The following is a 16,683-nucleotide window of genomic DNA, read 5'->3' as shown; positions in this document are numbered from 1 at the left end:
GGCATTTTGGCATTTAGGCATTTTCGCTTCCGCCAAAAAATCTGCAAAAATGCTCCACTTTCGCAAGCCAGCGTCACCGACTTCCCCCTTTCTTTCCTGTTTTCTTTTTAGTTCTCAGCCTGAAAAATTTCCTACTTTAATGTGGGCCAAAAAACTGCCCGCAACCCGGTTTGAACGAGTGACCTTCAGTTGTGAGTAGCGGCGCGCGACCTGCTGTTCAGCGTCTTGATACAAGACTGATGCTCTACCACTAAGCTATACGGGCTTTCTAGGCACGTGCGTGCGGTATTGCATATATATTCTGTTCAAGTTCTGACACGAATTCATACAATCGATGTCGCTCTATGGGCTCGATCTGTGCGGCTGATTCGTGCTCGCAAGTGGGAGGGCTATGTGTTTGTGGATTGGTGGATTCTGCGCCTCACGCATGACTGATGGCAGTCGACGGGAGCGGCCTTGGTCGCTCGGCAGGCCAAGGAGCGCAAGAAGATCATATGACCTGCTGAGGCTCAACGGAGGCACTCGGGGCTAGCACATCGCTGCGCCGGCAAGGAAAGCGCGTCGAAGGCCGGCCATCTAGCCGGGACTGAGGCGCAAAGCCAACGGGGAATTCTGGCTTAATTTCGCACGCGACATCCGCCTTTTCGCCTCCACAGCAGAGCTGCGTAAAGGGTCCGTGCCATCCTTCCCCGCACGCCCACTCCATATATACTCTCCCCCCACGCTCGCTGGCTCTGCACTCGTACCCGCTCGTCTTGGCATCAACATCAACTCGAACACCGCTACCGGAGCATTGCGCCATGTCTGCACCTACTACCATGAAGGCGGTCGTCATCCAGGGCCCCGAAAAGGTCGCCGTCGTCGAACGACCCATCCCCACGCCCGGTCCGGGCGAAGTGGTGGTCAAGGTCAGCCTCGCCGCGCTGTGCGGTTCGGACCTGCACATCTACCGCGGCCACCAGCCCGTGCCGCACTACGACTTTGTGCTGGGCCACGAATTCGTCGGCTCGGTCCACACCATCGGCGAGGGAATCAAGAACTGGAAGCAGGGCGACAAGGTGGTGTCGCCCTTCACCGTGTCGTGTGGCGACTGCTTCTTCTGCAACCGCGGCCAGACCGGAAGATGCACCCAGTCGCGCGTGTTTGGCAGTGTGCCCCTCGACGGTGCGCAGGCAGAGTACGTCCTCGTGCCGCTCGCCGATACAACCCTCTACCCGATCCCCGCCGACGTGCCCGACGAAATCATGCTGCTCACCGCCGACATCTTCCCCACGGGCTACTTTGTCGCCAACAACGCCTACACCATGCTCAACGATGCCGAGCGCAAGGACTCGGTGGCGGTCGTCATCGGCTGTGGCCCCGTCGGCCTTTGTGCCGTCACGGCAGCTTGCTCGTTCTTCAAGACGGTCTATGCCATCGACAGCGTGCCCGAGCGTCTGGCCGAAGCCAAAAAGCACGGCGCCATCCCGCTCCACCTCACCGACGACGACTGCGTCCAGGTGCTCAAGGACGCCACCGAGGGCCGTGGAGCCGATGTGGCGCTCGAGGTCGTCGGAGCAGAGGATGCGCTCAAGCTCGCCGTCAAGATCGTGCGCAACTTTGGCGTGGTGTCGTCGTGCGGCATCCACACGCACGCCGTCACGCTCGAGGGGCTCGATCTGTACAACAAGAATCTGCGCTTCCAGTTCGGCCGCTGCCCCGTGCGCGCCGTCTTTGACCCGGCCGTCAAACTGCTCGCCAAACACCACGACCTGTTCGGCAGCTTCATCCAGCACACCCGACCCATCGAAGACGCACCCGAGTACTACAAGCTCTTCAACGACCGAAAGGTGCTCAAGACCGTCTTCAAAATGCAGCACTAACGTCGCCAATTTCATCAGGGAATGTACAGCCGGCTGAAGGCTTGGACGGGTGTGCGGCATGTGGGGCAGAGGTGCGTGTGTGGTTGGCCGCGTGAGCGCGCAGGCGGTTGCGAGGCGAGATGCTCGCGACAGTCCATGCACAGTGCGAGACAGCGACACGGCCAGCAGATCACGTTGCGTTCTTCCGTGCAGCACACGACGCACAGTCGGCGTGCATCGTCCCTTGCCACCGGCCCTCCCGAGCGTCGACGATCGGCAACCGCGGCTGATAAGGCATCGTCTTCGCCGCGTGGAAGAAGCGCCGTGTAGCGCGAGCGTGTGAGTGGCGCTGCGCTGCGCGTGAGGTGCGCAAGCAGCAGCTGGTTGAACGCCTCGCTGTCCGCAACCACCTCCGACGACGTGTGCTCGGAAATCAGGTGCGAGATCTCGTCGGCCCCTACTGAGTCCGACGACGCCGAGTGGATCGACTCGGTCTCGGCGTCCGACGCCGCAAAGTCGGTATCTTCCTCGTCCAGCTCCTCGTGCACCACTTCGGCGGGTGACACCATGGGTCGGAAGCGTTGCACCTGTCTTTGCGTCTGCTGTTGCCGAGCCTGTCGGCGCGCCTCTCCATTGGTACCGTGCCAGACGAGCCTCACGCCCCTCGCTGCACGGAACGCCCAGGCGGGCACGCGCAGCTCGACCCCCACTGCCCTCGCCACGCGCTTTGCCACAGCCATCATGATCGTTGTTACCACACGCAGCGTGGCGAGCCCAAACTGCGCCGCTGCCTGCACCCTCGCCAGCCCCGCATGGCCGAACGACCATCCGCTCTGGCGCACCGTCTCGATGCGCACCTCCTTGACCTCCCTCGCCAGTCCAGCCTCGTCGATTGCGGTGATGGCGCGCGTGGGCGGCTCGACGAGCTCAATGTTGCCGGTGCGTCCGAGTTCGAGGTAGGGCGCATGCCATACGACGAGCGGTTCCGCCTCGCGCTCCATGCCCGTGAGCCGCGTGGACTCCATGCACGCCGTGCCGAGCTTGAACAGTGCGAGCGACCAGTCTTCTTCCCACGCGGGCATGTTGGATCTTGAAAACAGCAGGCGGTGCGGTTGCACCCTGCCCTCGAGCAGCAGCATGGTGAGTGCATGCAGCCCGACGGTGAGTGCGATGATGCACACGAGTGCCAGTTCCGGCGCGCGACTGAGCACCTCGAGAAACGGATACTGTCCCGTCGTGTATTCCACCGCCACATAGTGCACCAGCGACACCACGCCAAACACGCCCGATACGACTAGCCGCGGCACGTACACGGGCCGTCGACACCGCGTGAGCGCAATCGTCCAGAGCTGGAGCAGCTGCAGCAGGATGCACAGGTAGACGTGCTCCGTCGCAGGTGCGTCGGGCGTGAACGAGTGGAAGTGCAGCAAAAACGCAAAGCCCACCAGGTTGAACGCGCCCGGTTCGTCGCGGTCCGCATCGAGGCTGCGGATGAGCGCATCGCTGACCACCGCCACACACGTCGAAGTGAAGGCGGCCCACATGGCGGTAGCGTCTCGCGCACGCAGCAGCGCATCGCGACTGCTGCTTCCGAACCTCTCTCCCGCCCAGCCACCCACCGGCTTGTGCGCCAGCCACGTATCCCTCCACCCTAGCGTCGTTGTCTTGCGCAGCGCCGCGTAGAGCGGGTTGGTCGGCGCCACGAACGCATCCACCACCACCGTTGCAAAAATCAGCACCGCGCGCGCAAGCAGCACAAGCCCCGGCAATCGTAGCGCCACCCTCTGGAGCTGCGAAAGTCGTGTACGTGCGCCTCCACGCGGCCGACAAATGTGCTGAATCCTATTGTTGACGATCGCCACTGCCACCAGCGCGATCGTATACCGACTCGTAACAAAGCTCCACGGGCTGTCCGAGAAGCTATCCCAAGCCTCCACTTCGTCGTCGTACGTCGGTGGTGGGGGCGGTATTGAACTTGCTCTGCGTCCGACGGCGGCTGCATCGCGAGTGTCATCGAGCAGGTCGAGCGGCGGAAAGAGAAAGTCGTACGTGGTTCGGAGCGGCGGTGCTGCGATGGACGCAAACCACTCGGTGCCCGAGTAGACCGTGTCGACGAGCGAACGAGGCATGCTGCCCACGTGGTCCCCCCGGCCCAGTACGCTTCGCTCGTGCTGAGATGGAGCGAAGGGTGGATTGAGAGCGTGTGATGTTGGAGGCAGAGAGGACCAAGCTGAGCAACAAAGGGCCGCCAAAAGTCGAAACGAGAGGGCCCCGGCACAAATGCTCCGAATTCCGAAGTTGCCGGGGTCGACGTGGAGGTGCATCGCCGGTTACCACCCGCTTCCGCAATCCCCCTACTCGCTGCGCCCTGCGCCCTGCACACTGTTGACCTCCGCTTCGCAAAGCGCACGCAGACGAGCTTGTCGGTTGCATCGATTACTTGCGCCAAATCTTGCTGCATATGCAATCAGAGTTGAGAGCACCGGGCACTGAAACGTAGGCCGAGAGGAAATCCAGGCGGGAAAGTAATTTCTTGGGTTTCTTTCGCTGCAGCAACCGAGCTGGCTGCCTGCAATGTCGACATGATTACGACGAGCAGCAATTTGAGAGGGTACCTTGTACTTTTCCGATGACAGCAAGACCATCGTCCTCAGCTGACGGCGTCAGGCTCAACATGTCTCACAGTCGCAGCAGCCCCCACTTTGTAGTGAAAAGAGCCTCGACAGGCAAACGCTGCTGTCGCGGACGAGAGCAGAACAGCCATGACGCCATCGAGGTCTCCGCAACATTTTACCTGGCGAACCGGAGACATCAAGAGCACGCGCACTCGCATGTAGTTGAAGCGTAAAGGGCTCAGGCAGATGCAGGCAGGTGTCAGGCCTGCAACCCACCGACCCGGTATGGGACTAATCGTATCAAACAGTGTGGATAGTGATTAAGTTGCTTGTCTCTGCGGTTAGTTTGTCTCGGGTCTGCGTCTCACGAACAGTGACCGTCGTCGTCCAGGCTGCTGACACTCGATTGCAATACGAGCCTGGTGTAAATGGGAAGCAGTCCCTGAGACCAGGGCCTCTCCCGGTCCTCAAAAAAGAGAGAGAGCTGTCTGCTGTCTATGCACCGCTCCTGGTCAAAGACGCTATCTCTTGAGATCACGCAAGCACCTGGAGGCTATCATCGAACCGAATTGGCCTGCTGCCGATCTCTTCTCGCCACTCTGACTTGCAGCAATGTGGCGAAACCCAGCTGCGTGAGAATCTGCGTCATGCATGGTCTGCAGCCTTTGCTTGAGCTTGATGCGTATCGATTCGGTACAGCCGGTTTATAAACCGATCGCCATCCTCGTCACCACCTTCGCTCCTTTCCACCACACCATCATCACCTCCAATACGGTCCTTCTCCGTTGTAGGTACACACTCGCGTTCCAGTCAGTCTCGTACGTCGTTGCTGACCCATCGCCATCGCAGTCCGCACACACTCAACCCCTTCGCTGCTCTTCGCATACATACGCAGCGTAGCCACGCCTTGCCTGACAATTATTGCACTTGATCCCATGACCACCTTCAACGCGGAGCGCTTTCTTCGTTTTATGGCGCACGTTGAGCGAAGAACAGAATCATCACGCCGAACCACATAGAAGTTGCGTTATTCTACCTCAAGCTCGACGCTCAGGGAAAGGCGTGGTATGCGGAGCGGTATGGAAGCCTCGATGTCAGCGACGAGATTGTGCCCGAGCGTCTCTGGGTGTTCCCTGACGTTCACGTGCTGATCGACGAGTACAAGGCTTGGCGTGCCACCCTCTCCACCACTGTGCCGACGCCGACCGAGATCGATCGAAAGGCCTAGTGCAGGCCAGCCTAGGCCCACAGCCATAGCCGCACTTGCTCGCCCCGCGCGTGCTTCCACCTCTTCGACGTAAGCCGACGCCTCCGCTTGCAGGCGTGCGCGCAATGACATAGCACCTTTGCTGCTTCTGTCTCGAGTTGCTTTTGTGCGGCGTGATGGTCCGAGTGACGATGACGATGGCAGCTTGAATCTCGCCATGGATGCCAGCACAGCCTCTCTGGAACTACTCACCATGTCATTGCACGAACCGTCGTCCGGGCAACTCGTTCAACCTCGACCTTGCCTGGACGCTGCGATGTCATTCGCACACCATTTGTCGATCCATTTGCACTCCGACAAAACGGTCTGGTACATCTCCGATCGCGTGCAAATGCGATGCACGGTCACGAATCAGCAGTGCATGTGAAGGTGTTTCGTACGGCGATATCACGGCTAGCTTTTGTTGCGACTCGGCAGCAACCTCCGATGCGGCCAAGGAGCAACAAGTGGGGATCCTTCGTCCACACCCCCACTTTGACAATGTCATACCTGAGCAACGCGCAATGTGTGACGACTAGACACCATGCCGTTCTGCCACACAGAAGCGACAAAGACGCTTATCTTGATCCGCACACGACCGTGCGAGCTTGGCGCACCGGCAACAGGCAACGTGCAATGCTTCACGACTCTACAGCAACGCTCAATGCGACAGACACTGCATGCACAGAAACGACAAACGTCACACCTTGGCAAGAAGCAGTGTGAGGGGACCGTGTGCAGATCATCGAAGCAGCAATGTACGCGGAGGTCGGCCGTCTCACTCGTCTGCAACAACAAGGCTCGCAAATATGACGACAGTCACGCCCAATGCGGCACACCACCGAGCAATAGCCACATTTGGATCCGCACACACTTACGCTGTGTCACGCCTCGGCAACGGGCAAAGAGCAAAGAGGAAAAGCGAATGAGGGGACATGGATTGTTGTTGACCGTGTGCAAATCGTACGTACGAAGCAGAGCGGCGATGACGAGGCGGCGTGAACCACACACGAGGGCGAGAAAGCACGGGCGAATTTAGGTGAGGTTCCAGCATCCAACCGAGTCTAGCAAATGTAGCCACTCAGCAGCAACGCAGAAGTGACTAGTAGGCACGTCTTGATGCGCATACACTTGGGCAATGTCACACCTGGGCCAGGGGGCAATGCGTGATGACTCGACAGCACCATCCAATGCCACAACTCATGCAACGTCCGATGCAACAGGCAAGCAACAAGAGCGCACACGTTCGTACGCACACACACGGCAAACGTCACGTATTGACAATGAGCAATGGGCAATGGGTAGTTGAATGTGCAAGGTGCAAAGCGAGTGAGAGTATGCGGCCTTTTGTCGACCGTGTGCAAATGGTACATACGTAGCAGGCGCAACAATGACGAGACGAGGCGAGTGCCCACTGCGAGCGAGTCGGCGCTTTTGGATGCAGGCGAGCGTCCGACATCCGCCGAGTCGAACAAATGTCACAAACAACTCATGCAGCGACCAAAGCAACACACAACCAGCCCGTCGTCTCATCTTCATCCACACCCCCGGGGGCAATGTCACACCTGGGCAACAGGCAAGAGCAACCAATGGACACGCAAGAGCAAGGCCCAGGACGAGCGAGTGTGTGGCATGAGCACCATCGAATGCGGGCTGGCGTCCAGCATCCCACCGAGTCGATCACATGACTCAGGTGATCCAAACGCCCTAATGCACCGTACAATCATCCGGACCCACCTTGGCCATGTCACACCTCGGCAAGAGGCCAATATGCGACGACTAGACGCTAGCCCCTTGCGCGACACACAACCCACTAGTAGGCGCATCTACATCCCTACACACTTGGATAAATTCGCACCTCGGCAACGAGCAAAGAGCAATGGGGCAATGGGAATCTGACGGTGCAAGAGCAAGAGCGAGCGGATGTGCGAGTGTGCAGTCTTGTGGAACCGTGCGCAAGTGCTACACAGCCGGAGCGACTGTGACGAGGCGAGCATCCGGCAACCGACCGAGTCTACTGTAGCAGATTTTACAACTTCTGCGACGCCCGATCCGACACACAACGAACTAGTAGGTACATCGAGATCAGCGCCCAACTGGTCAACTTCGCACCTCAGCACCGGACAACGGACAATGAGCAACAAGCGATGAGCAAATGGATGTTTCAAAGTGCAAGAGGTAAAGACGAGTGAGAGTATGCGGCCGTTTGTCGACCACGTGCAAATGGTGCACAGCAGGAGCAACACAGAATGGAAGGCGAGGAGGGGGGGGGGGGGGGGTTCCACGCCAGACTGAGAGAGCATCGTCCGATCCAGCCAAGCATCCAACATCCACCGGGTCAGGCAAATGTAACAAACAACTCGTGCAACGACCCATGCGAAACACATCCAACAAGTATTCTCCTCATCCACACACACCTGGATAACGTCACATCTGGGCAAGGTCGCACCTTGGTAGGGAGCAATGAGCAATGGGTAATTGAGAGTGCAAAAGCGAGCGACTGAATGTGGGGCCCTTCGGGACCGTGTGCAAATGGTACATAGCAGGAGCAACCAAGACCGAGGCGATGAAGCGAGGAATGAAATCCATGAACCAAACAGCTGGAATAGAATCAGAGAGTGTCCGTTACGATATATAAAAAATTGTAGGCAAAGCGAGATCAACGCAGTTCGTCGTGCTGCAGCAGGGGTGCGGGGGACGAGGCGCGTGCGCTCGAGCGATTTTGCGAGTAGAGCTGCGAGCTGCGCTGCGAGTCGGAGCGCACGTCGTGGTGCGTCTGGCTCAACTGGACGCTGTGGTCATCCAGCGTCTGCAGCGGCGACGACACGGAGGTCTGCGCGAATTCGGGCTCGGCAGGGCGCCGCGCCGATGATTCGAGGAACGCCTTGCGCTCGTCCTCGGACAGCGACGCGAGGTAGGCGTTCTTGACCTGACGTGCATCGACGTAGCCGGTCGACGAGACGTCCCACGAGAGCAGGCCGGCGGCGTGCAGGTGTTGCGGGTTGGGCGGCGCCTCCTCGCCCCACTGTGGATCGACGCCGCGGCCGAGCTCGTCGTCCTGGAGCTCGTCGTCAAAGACGCCGTGCATGTGGTGGAGCTGGCGCGCCTTGGCACGCTGGGCGGGCGAGAGCACCACCTGGCTGCTGCTGTCGTCGTCCTTACCGAGCACCTCCATGGGCACGGTGAGGCCGTCGATCTTGACCACGCTGTACGGATTGCTCTGCTTCTTGGCGTGGCCCAGCGCTCCACCGGCGCCCGCTGCACCAGCACCTGCGGCAGGGCCTGCGCCCTTTTCGCCCTGATTGGCGTAGAGAGCGGCACGAGCAGCGGCGATGCGACGTCGGCGCCTGCGCAGCCTCCAGAGAGCGACGCCAAAGAGCACGGCAATGACGATGATGGCGCACACACAGCCAATGACGACCTTGATGCCTTCGGAGAGGCCCTTGGAGTTGCTCGAGCCGGAGCTAGAGTGTCCTCCGTGCAGACCGGACTGGCCGAGGCTCTGCTTCTTGATGCGCACGGCGGTGAACTGCTGGGTGGCGGCGGTCATGTTGACGAGCGGTCGGAGGCCGATGGCGGCTTGGCAAGGGCTAGTGACGGTCATGTTGGCCGCCTGAGCCTGCGTGGTGTTGAGGCCGTCGTCGCACGAAAAGACGGTGTAGGCGCTGCGCATAAAGGCGGGCGAGAGAACAAAGTCGGCGGGGAGGAAGCTCGAGTTGAGGTTGGCGCCGTTGGAGGAGCCGGAGAGCGAGCGAAGCGCCTGGAAGGAGCCGAGGCAGGAGGAGCCGTCATTGGAAGGGCCGTTGCCCGAGCCGGTCTGGAGGCTGGCGTCGAGCGGGTGGATGGGTACGCGGATGCCGCCGAGGGAGATTGTGACGTTCATCTGGAGGTCGCAGGGGACGTAGTAGCCGCCGTCGGAGGCCGGACCGATGCCCCAGGCGCCGTAGAGGGCGTTGAGAGTGCCTTCGGGCCCGAGGTTGATGCTGGCGGCCGAGTCAAAGACGGCGATGGGGTTGGAGCCGGAGATGACGCTGGAGGTGCCGATGGGGATGGGTTCTACGACGCCGTGCTGGAGCTGGACGCTGATTTCGGTGAGCGGGACGCGCCAGTGGCGGACGACGCCGTCTGCGTCGCCGACGGCGCTGGTGAAGTTGATGCGAGGGTCGGTGGAGCCGGCGTAGGCAGGGTCGTGGTTGCCGATGGTGAGGAGGCTGTCGCCCTTGCCGCCGTCTTCTTCGAGGCGCTGGAGGCCGATGCCCATGAATCTGCGACCGGGACGGGCGTTTGTCCAGAAGCCTGCGAGGACGGCGCCGGTCTCGGGTGGGCGAACGCCGACGTTGAGGAAGGCGGTGTTGCTGGTGGCGTTGAGGTCGGCCTGGATGAGGCTGTTGGCGGGAGGGCCTACGCCGATGACGCCGGAAAAGTTGCCCGAGTCCATGTCCTCGTTGGATACGTCGTTGCAGGAGCCAAATGCCTGTGAGTTGACGATGAGGCGCGATGTGTCGGGGTCGCCAAAGAGCATGGAGGCGGTCTTTACCTGACCCGAGGCGGAACCGAGGAGGTAGCTGATGTTGAAGGGGGTGTCCTGGTCTACGACCGAGTCTGCACGGTCGTTGAACTTGAGGACACTGAGGCCCTGGTGACCTTTGCACGAGTCGGAATCGCAATCCTGGTTTGCGAGCCAGAGGTCGCCGCTGCCGGTGTCGAGCTGAGCGTTTATCTGCTGATTTGCGACGGCGATGGGAACGGTGTAGGTGAGCTGACCGTTTGCAAAGCCGCGGCCGAGGACGATGCGAGTGCTGTTGAGGGTGCCGGAAGCTGGGGAGCCCATGCCTCCATTTGCGATTCCGCCCGAGGAGGAGCCCGAGGATGAGGAGGATGAAGATGCGGATGCGGAAGCGGAAGCGGAAGCGGATGAAGAGGAGCCATTGTCGGATGTTGTTGTTGGGGAGGCGGAGGATGTCGAGGAAGAAGCCGACGCTTGTCGACGGTTGAGCAGCTGTTGAGCCGGCGAGTCGGCGAGCGAGCGAGGCCGCAACGACATCCACATGATGAAAGAGACCAAGGAGGCGTGGACAAGATGCGGAAGGAGCGAATGCGCGGAGCAGCGCAGTGCTATAAGACTAGCGTGCGTTTGTCGTCATGCAGAAGCCGCGGAGCCGTGGGGAGGTGTTGGACCTTGTGCGGGGTGCTTCCGAGAGGACCAAGGCTGGAGGGAGAGAAGGTGGCCGCTGAAGCAAACGCTGGTGTACGACTGGCGTGGTGGTCCCTAGGATGTGGTGGTCGGAGGAGGAGGAGGAAGTGGTGGCCGCTGCAAAGGGTTCGAGCAAAGCTGGCTGGAGCAGAGGTAGGGGCTGAGGAGGGTGGAGTGAATGTGGTTGGAGTTGGCCATCGGCGGGACGGTTAGGCTTGAAGGGATGCTGAGTGGGGCGGCGGCGGCAGCAGCAGCAGCAGCCGCTCGCAGCTCTCAACTCGAAATTCAGCGGCAGTCGGACGGAGCGCAAACTCCAAAAAAATCGAGCTCTGAGCGACTGAGGCACACAGGCACACACAGAGGGAGAGAGAGAGAGAGAGAGGCGGTCAACACCACAGTCTCTCCTGACCCACACATCCACACTGCTCCACCACCGCGAAAATTGGGCGCGTCGACTCGACTCGACTCGACTCGACTCGACTCGACTTCACTCGAAAGCTCCAGGGGCGGGAAGGCGCGCGTTGGAAGGCTCAGCTTAGCCGCTGCACGCACCCAAATGCGCTCGAAATGCAGTTGAGCTTGGACTTCCAGCAGCCCCTGGCGCCCGAACCCCCTCGGCCCCGCACCGCTCACCCCACAGTGGTCGATTCGGATCGAGCCGCGCTTGGCTTGGACAAGCTCAGAGCGGTGGTACGAGCGCTTGGCCCGAGCTAAGCTACTGCACTGTACTGGCTGTGTTCAGGCACATCATCCGACTACGCCGATGGGCTGGCGATTTGGCTACATGCAGAGCGCCTCTTTCTTTTTGTAAATTCTCATCGGACATGGCGCGACGGTTCGGATGGCGGCGCTTTTTCGCGTGCAGCAGCAGCAGCAGCAGCAGCAGCAGCAGCAGCGGCGGCGTTCAACTGGCGCGCGATCTCCAGCCGGGCGAGCGCCGAAAGAAAGCGATGGATCGGGCGTGCATCTGTAATTTATACTGCAATCGAGCGCCTGATCGGATCGATCCGCTGTTGTTGCTCGAACGCAGCGGACCAAAAATAGCGCATCGTCGGTCTCCCCTTTTGCGGTGCAATGATGTTACTGTACGGCTGGCCTCTCGAGCGCTTCGCCCATCCTCGTTCGAACGATGCTGAGCATGACCGGCCAACCTGGATGCGCCACGAGGTCGATTCGCATCGCAAAGCCTAGCATGACCGTCTGATCCACATTTGTATCGACAGCATGCTGTCCAAGAGGGCTCATCGAGGCTCCAAAGGCAGCCGTCGTGAGGGTTGTTTCGTGCAGCTTGCTGTGAAAGACGGCCGCGATCCCGGCCCAGCCGCATCACGCAGCCATTCTGATTCGACGCTGCAGCTGCGACAGCGATTTTGAATTGAACCCCTGTCGAGAGTCCGAGTGCCAGCCTGGCGGGCGAGATGAGCGGGCGGACGCATTTCAAACCTGCCATTCGAGCATTTCAAAAATGCTTTGGTGGGCGTCTGTGCGTTTCGCGCTCGCCCTCTGCCCTTGGGCCTTGAGAGCCTTGGCTGCGGAAATTTGGATTGGCAGCACGGCACAGCACAGCACAGCGCAGTTCCGTCGAAATGCATTTTGGCTGCTTTGGCTTGAATTTCAACAGGGCTTCGTCGGTCAAGCAGGCCAAGCGGGAGAGAGAGAGAGAGCATACGCGCGCGGCGCAGCAACCCAACACAGCAATCCAAATCCAACTCTCGCCCGGCACCCTTTTCCAGCACAGCACGCAGCACACCACAGCAGAGCACAGCACAGCACAGCACAGCACAGTGCAGTGCAGTACGGTGCAGTTCAGTCGCGCGCGGCACAGCGGCTCGGCAGTCTTGATTTCGCGAGTTTGTTGGCAGACAGGCAGGCGACCCGCTCCGCCTCTGCCTCTGCCTTCGGTCAAGCGCAGTCGAGTCGAGCCCTGCTGAGCCCAGCCCAGCCCCGCCCAGCCCAAGCCAGAGCTCATATCTCTCTCTGCTCCACACCTCCTTTGCCTCTTTGATCCCACACCCACTCCCGCAACCATCTTTGATCTTTGATCTTCACCTTCGCCCCTCGCCTTCGTCTTCCACCCCTCGGCTTTCCAACACACGCATCCTCGTGTTTCAGCTGCCAGTCACCGCTTCGAAGCTCTTCGGCACTCCTTCTGCGCTTGCTTTCGATCGCCTCCTCCTCCTCCTCCTCACGCGCTTGCATTCGACCATCCTCCGACCCGCCTCGTCGCTTGCTCTCGATCTTTGGCAGTCACATCTCTCGAGCGCGCCTTCATCACCTGCATCGCACAGCTGGCCCCATCTGCAAGCGATCTTCGATATCCGCATCGCATCGCCCGTGCATCACACCACCCCCTTCTCGGCTCCCTTTTTGCATTCCATCTCATAACACTCCATCGCCATGTCTGAACTTCGCCGAAAGCTCGTCATCGTCGGAGACGGTGCCTGTGGTAAGACCTGTCTCCTCATCGTCTTTTCCAAGGTAAGTTGCGCCTCGGCCCACTCCCACCACGCATATCCACGAGCTTCCATCGCATCCGCCCACATCACATGTGGATGAGCCACAAACCTCGCCTGCGATCTTCCATCGGCATCCCCTGTTCCATCCATCGTTTTCGTCCGCTAACCACGCCGTTCTCTCTCTCTCTTTCTCTTTCTCTTTTCGACCCCCACTAGGGCACCTTCCCCGAGGTGTACGTCCCCACCGTCTTCGAGAACTACGTCGCCGACGTAGAGGTCGACGGCCGCCACGTCGAGCTCGCACTCTGGGATACCGCCGGCCAGGAGGACTACGATCGTCTGCGTCCGCTCTCTTACCCGGACTCGCACGTCATCCTCATCTGCTTCGCCGTCGACTCGCCCGACTCGCTCGACAACGTGCAGGAAAAGTGGATCTCCGAAGTGCTCCACTTCTGCCAGAACCTCCCCATCATCCTCGTCGGCTGCAAAAAGGACCTCCGACACGACCCCAAGATCGTCGACGAACTCCGCAAGACCTCCCAGCGCCCCGTCTCGGCCGAAGAGGGCATGGCCGTCGCACAGAAGATCGGCGCCGTCCGATACCTCGAGTGCTCCGCCAAGACCGGCGAGGGCGTCCGCGAAGTCTTTGAACACGCAACCCGCGCAGCGCTCGTCCAAAGAAGCCGCGGCTCCAAGAGGAAAGGCTGCACCGTCCTCTAGTTTTCCTCTCCGTCCCTGCCAGCCCGTCGCGGTCGCACAGTCCTTCCCCACCGCAACGCAACGCACGCCCACACAGCCAGCCTCCGCCAGTCAGCAAGCGCCATGACAAGCACCATGATATCCATCCTCGCTCTTCCCTCCCTTTTCCCCCTCGCCCTCGCCCTCCTCCCTACCCTTCTGTTTCTTCCGCGTCCGCGTTTCGTGTTCGAGCCCGGCTGTTTTTGCTGAATCAAGATGTCTGCCATTTCCGTCTGCCTCGGCAAGGACTGTGGCGACGATCGGTGCAAGCCGAGCAACGGATCTTGAATGGAATTCCGATTGAGATTCTCCATTGCTTGTGGGTAGAACAAATGCGATCAGAGTCAGTACGAATGGAGCAGCGCCGCCGCCTTTCTGATTCCTGTAGAAGCTGGTGGAAGTGCCTCTGCTTGACCGGCCACGAGTCTTTTCAGAGTTCATTGTGTTGCCAGGGGAACCGATTGACAGTGTACAAGTTTTCCGCTTAGAAATCGCGTGCGATCGGTGCCACTGCGATCGGTGCAGCCCCGTCGACTCTTGGATGAGTGGTGGGTGCATTGGAAGCTGCGCAAGTGCCTCTACCTTGGACTTGCACGACATCATTCAGACGCGCAACCATGTGTATATGCGAATCCGATTACAAGTGTTACAGGGTCTGTGGTCGGAATGGGGCTAGAACACGACAAGTGCGATCAAGCCCAGTACGACTGGCGCAGTCCACCCAACCTTGTGCGTTGTGGGAGCACCCGAAGCTGCGCGCGTCGACGGCTGTTGCACCTGCCTAACAGTGAGCAACGCCACTCTTCCATCCTGTACTGGCTGACCTGGCAGTGCCACATCAGGATGGTTAACGCCCTCGGAGGTGGCATTCAACAGCACGCCAGCCTGTATCCACTCCACCCTCGTCTCCCACGTATACCCTCCCCAACTAGTCGTCGCATTCCTCGTCGCATTACCCACCAAATAATCCCGACCACGATTATACCCATCCAGCTGAATCTTATGACCCAAAGCTGCTGACTCTTCCATACTAACCGCCAAGAACACCGCACCACTGAAAGCGTCCGTGCCGTTTTGAAGGAACCAGCGCAAATGGTTGTCGCCCTCGATCGACTCCTTGCATGTGCCGAACGTCGTATCGCCATAGTTCCAGCGTAACACGCCATTGCCTCCACCGTAGTTGCCCTGCGAGCGTAGGCCGAATCCATCCCCCAGGTTGGCGTATTGCTGCGTACCGTTCGTGTTGCCCAAACACGACACGCCAAAGTTGATCGATCTGTCGTATCCATCCAGAAAAAGTCAGCCAAATACCGCGCCAAAAGCATAGCAGGGTTGGAAGGAAACTTACGTGGCGTATCGCAAGAATCCTTCGGGGCACAGTACAGCCGGGGAAGAGTTGGCCGAAATGATCGCATTGATCGGTTCACCCGGTGTCCCATCCAACCAAATCTGCAGCCCAAACGAAAGAAAAAGTTAGTCAAATGAAGTTGTTGGTGGGATCGGCCATATGGCACAACTCGACATGTGGGGAGGGAGACTCACGGTGAGCATGCTTCCGTTGGTGGCATTGTTGGGGTTAAAGTATCCTGCTTGCGGAAGCGGATTCATGCGCGACGTGTTGTAGCGGCGCACGCACGACTGGAAGATGTCGCTCCCGTCGGCGGTAGCAGCCTCGGCTCGCGCTGCAAGCGGCAGCGACGAGAGCGACGACGATGCCGGCGACGCAGAGGCACAAGCGACCAATGCGCTCAGCGCAAGCAGGTAAGTGCCCACACCGCGCCCAACCATGGTTACCCGCACCAGTTGTGACGGTCGATTCGTGTCTATGCCGAGAAGAGAGGCTTTCGGTTCGCCCTTCAGAGGATGCGTCGAGGCTATATCGGAGCCTCGTATAGGTCGTTTACCGCAAAGTGGTGTCTAGAGGGTTCCAGCTGCGATTTGAGGTGCGAGAGGGTTGAAAGTGGCGGTCGTGTTCTGTGATGGAGGAGCTCGACTTTTGGTCAGCGGTGCCAAGTGTTGGAGCAGCGAGCGCTATCGGCTTGGCTTCGGCACGCCCGAGCTGCAGCAAATGCCCAATGCCCAAAATCAAAGCGCGGCCGGAAGATTTGTGAGCCTCCAAAAAAGCGAACGCCTGGGCAAAGCTGAATCACCGCTTTCTCGGCATCTCGCCGGGTCTTGCAGCAAAGCAGCCTGGCTTTCGGCACGCCCCGACCTCGCGCCATCAATACAGCCCTTTCGACAGCCTAGACTGCGTATCAGCATGACCTTTTCATGACTTTCCCATCACAGCTATGGAAGGCAAGGGCAGGGCCACGAGCTCTAAACAAGACGCNGGGGGGGGGAGCGTGCTTACTGGCTCGACTGCACGCTGAGATCATGCTCTGAATTTCGTGCAGCGGGCACTCCACTTTCCCACCCGCGCGTGCCAAGACGGGCCCTGCTCGCCGAACGCCTCATCAGCACCGGAGAGCCAAGTCCGGCCGTTGAACGTGGGCGAGCCTTGAGCAATGTGCGATCGCAGCGACGAACACATTTCTCAAAAGCTGGGCGCTGGAGGTCCGATTCCGATGCTACCGTCGCTGGTGCTTCTGGG

At 59.9% G+C, this 16,683-nt stretch overlaps 6 protein-coding genes and 1 non-coding gene across 7 annotated transcripts; 3 read left to right on the top strand and 4 right to left on the bottom strand.

The window, feature by feature from the left end:
- Positions 1–155: 155 nt before the first annotated feature.
- Positions 156–265, bottom strand: PAN0_t015c0006. Its single transcript has 2 exons — positions 230–265; positions 156–191 (listed from the first exon to the last, which is right to left on the bottom strand). It is a non-coding gene; the product is annotated as a tRNA-Thr (tRNA).
- Positions 266–800: 535 nt separating this feature from the next.
- PAN0_015d5146 (uncharacterized protein) lies at positions 801–1,862 on the top strand (the record flags this gene model as incomplete). The annotated part of the gene is made up of 1 exon (XM_014799456.1): positions 801–1,862. One exon carries the CDS (start codon positions 801–803, stop codon positions 1,860–1,862), a length of 1,062 nt encoding a protein of 353 aa, XP_014654942.1.
- A 14-nt stretch (positions 1,863–1,876) lies between these two features.
- On the bottom strand, positions 1,877–3,970 carry PAN0_015c5145 (uncharacterized protein; the record flags this gene model as incomplete). Its single annotated transcript, XM_014799455.1, has 1 exon — positions 1,877–3,970. One exon carries the CDS (start codon positions 3,968–3,970, stop codon positions 1,877–1,879), a length of 2,094 nt encoding a protein of 697 aa, XP_014654941.1.
- A 1,137-nt stretch (positions 3,971–5,107) lies between these two features.
- Positions 5,108–5,684, top strand: PAN0_015d5144 (uncharacterized protein; the record flags this gene model as incomplete). Its single annotated transcript, XM_014799454.1, has 2 exons — positions 5,108–5,247; positions 5,453–5,684. 2 exons carry the CDS (start codon positions 5,108–5,110, stop codon positions 5,682–5,684), a joined length of 372 nt encoding a protein of 123 aa, XP_014654940.1.
- A 2,677-nt stretch (positions 5,685–8,361) lies between these two features.
- On the bottom strand, positions 8,362–10,752 carry PAN0_015c5143 (acid protease; the record flags this gene model as incomplete). The annotated part of the gene is made up of 1 exon (XM_014799453.1): positions 8,362–10,752. The coding sequence occupies one exon, from the start codon at positions 10,750–10,752 to the stop codon at positions 8,362–8,364; it is 2,391 nt and encodes a 796-aa protein (XP_014654939.1).
- Positions 10,753–12,482: 1,730 nt separating this feature from the next.
- PAN0_015d5142 (small GTPase-binding protein) lies at positions 12,483–14,072 on the top strand (the record flags this gene model as incomplete). Its single annotated transcript, XM_014799452.1, has 4 exons — positions 12,483–12,690; positions 12,809–13,230; positions 13,315–13,374; positions 13,569–14,072. The coding sequence occupies 4 exons, from the start codon at positions 12,483–12,485 to the stop codon at positions 14,070–14,072; spliced, it is 1,194 nt and encodes a 397-aa protein (XP_014654938.1).
- Positions 14,073–14,762: 690 nt separating this feature from the next.
- Positions 14,763–15,878, bottom strand: PAN0_015c5141 (uncharacterized protein; the record flags this gene model as incomplete). The annotated part of the gene is made up of 3 exons (XM_014799451.1): positions 14,763–15,366; positions 15,439–15,539; positions 15,633–15,878. The coding sequence occupies 3 exons, from the start codon at positions 15,876–15,878 to the stop codon at positions 14,763–14,765; spliced, it is 951 nt and encodes a 316-aa protein (XP_014654937.1).
- Positions 15,879–16,683: the final 805 nt, after the last annotated feature.

Source organism: Moesziomyces antarcticus (assembly GCF_000747765.1).
Source record: "Moesziomyces antarcticus DNA, scaffold: scaffold_v10015, strain JCM 10317, whole genome shotgun sequence".
Classification (NCBI taxonomy): Eukaryota; Fungi; Basidiomycota; class Ustilaginomycetes; order Ustilaginales; family Ustilaginaceae; genus Moesziomyces; species Moesziomyces antarcticus.
The sequence above is the reverse complement of the archived record's forward strand: the minus strand, read 5'-3'. Positions and strand labels throughout refer to the sequence as shown.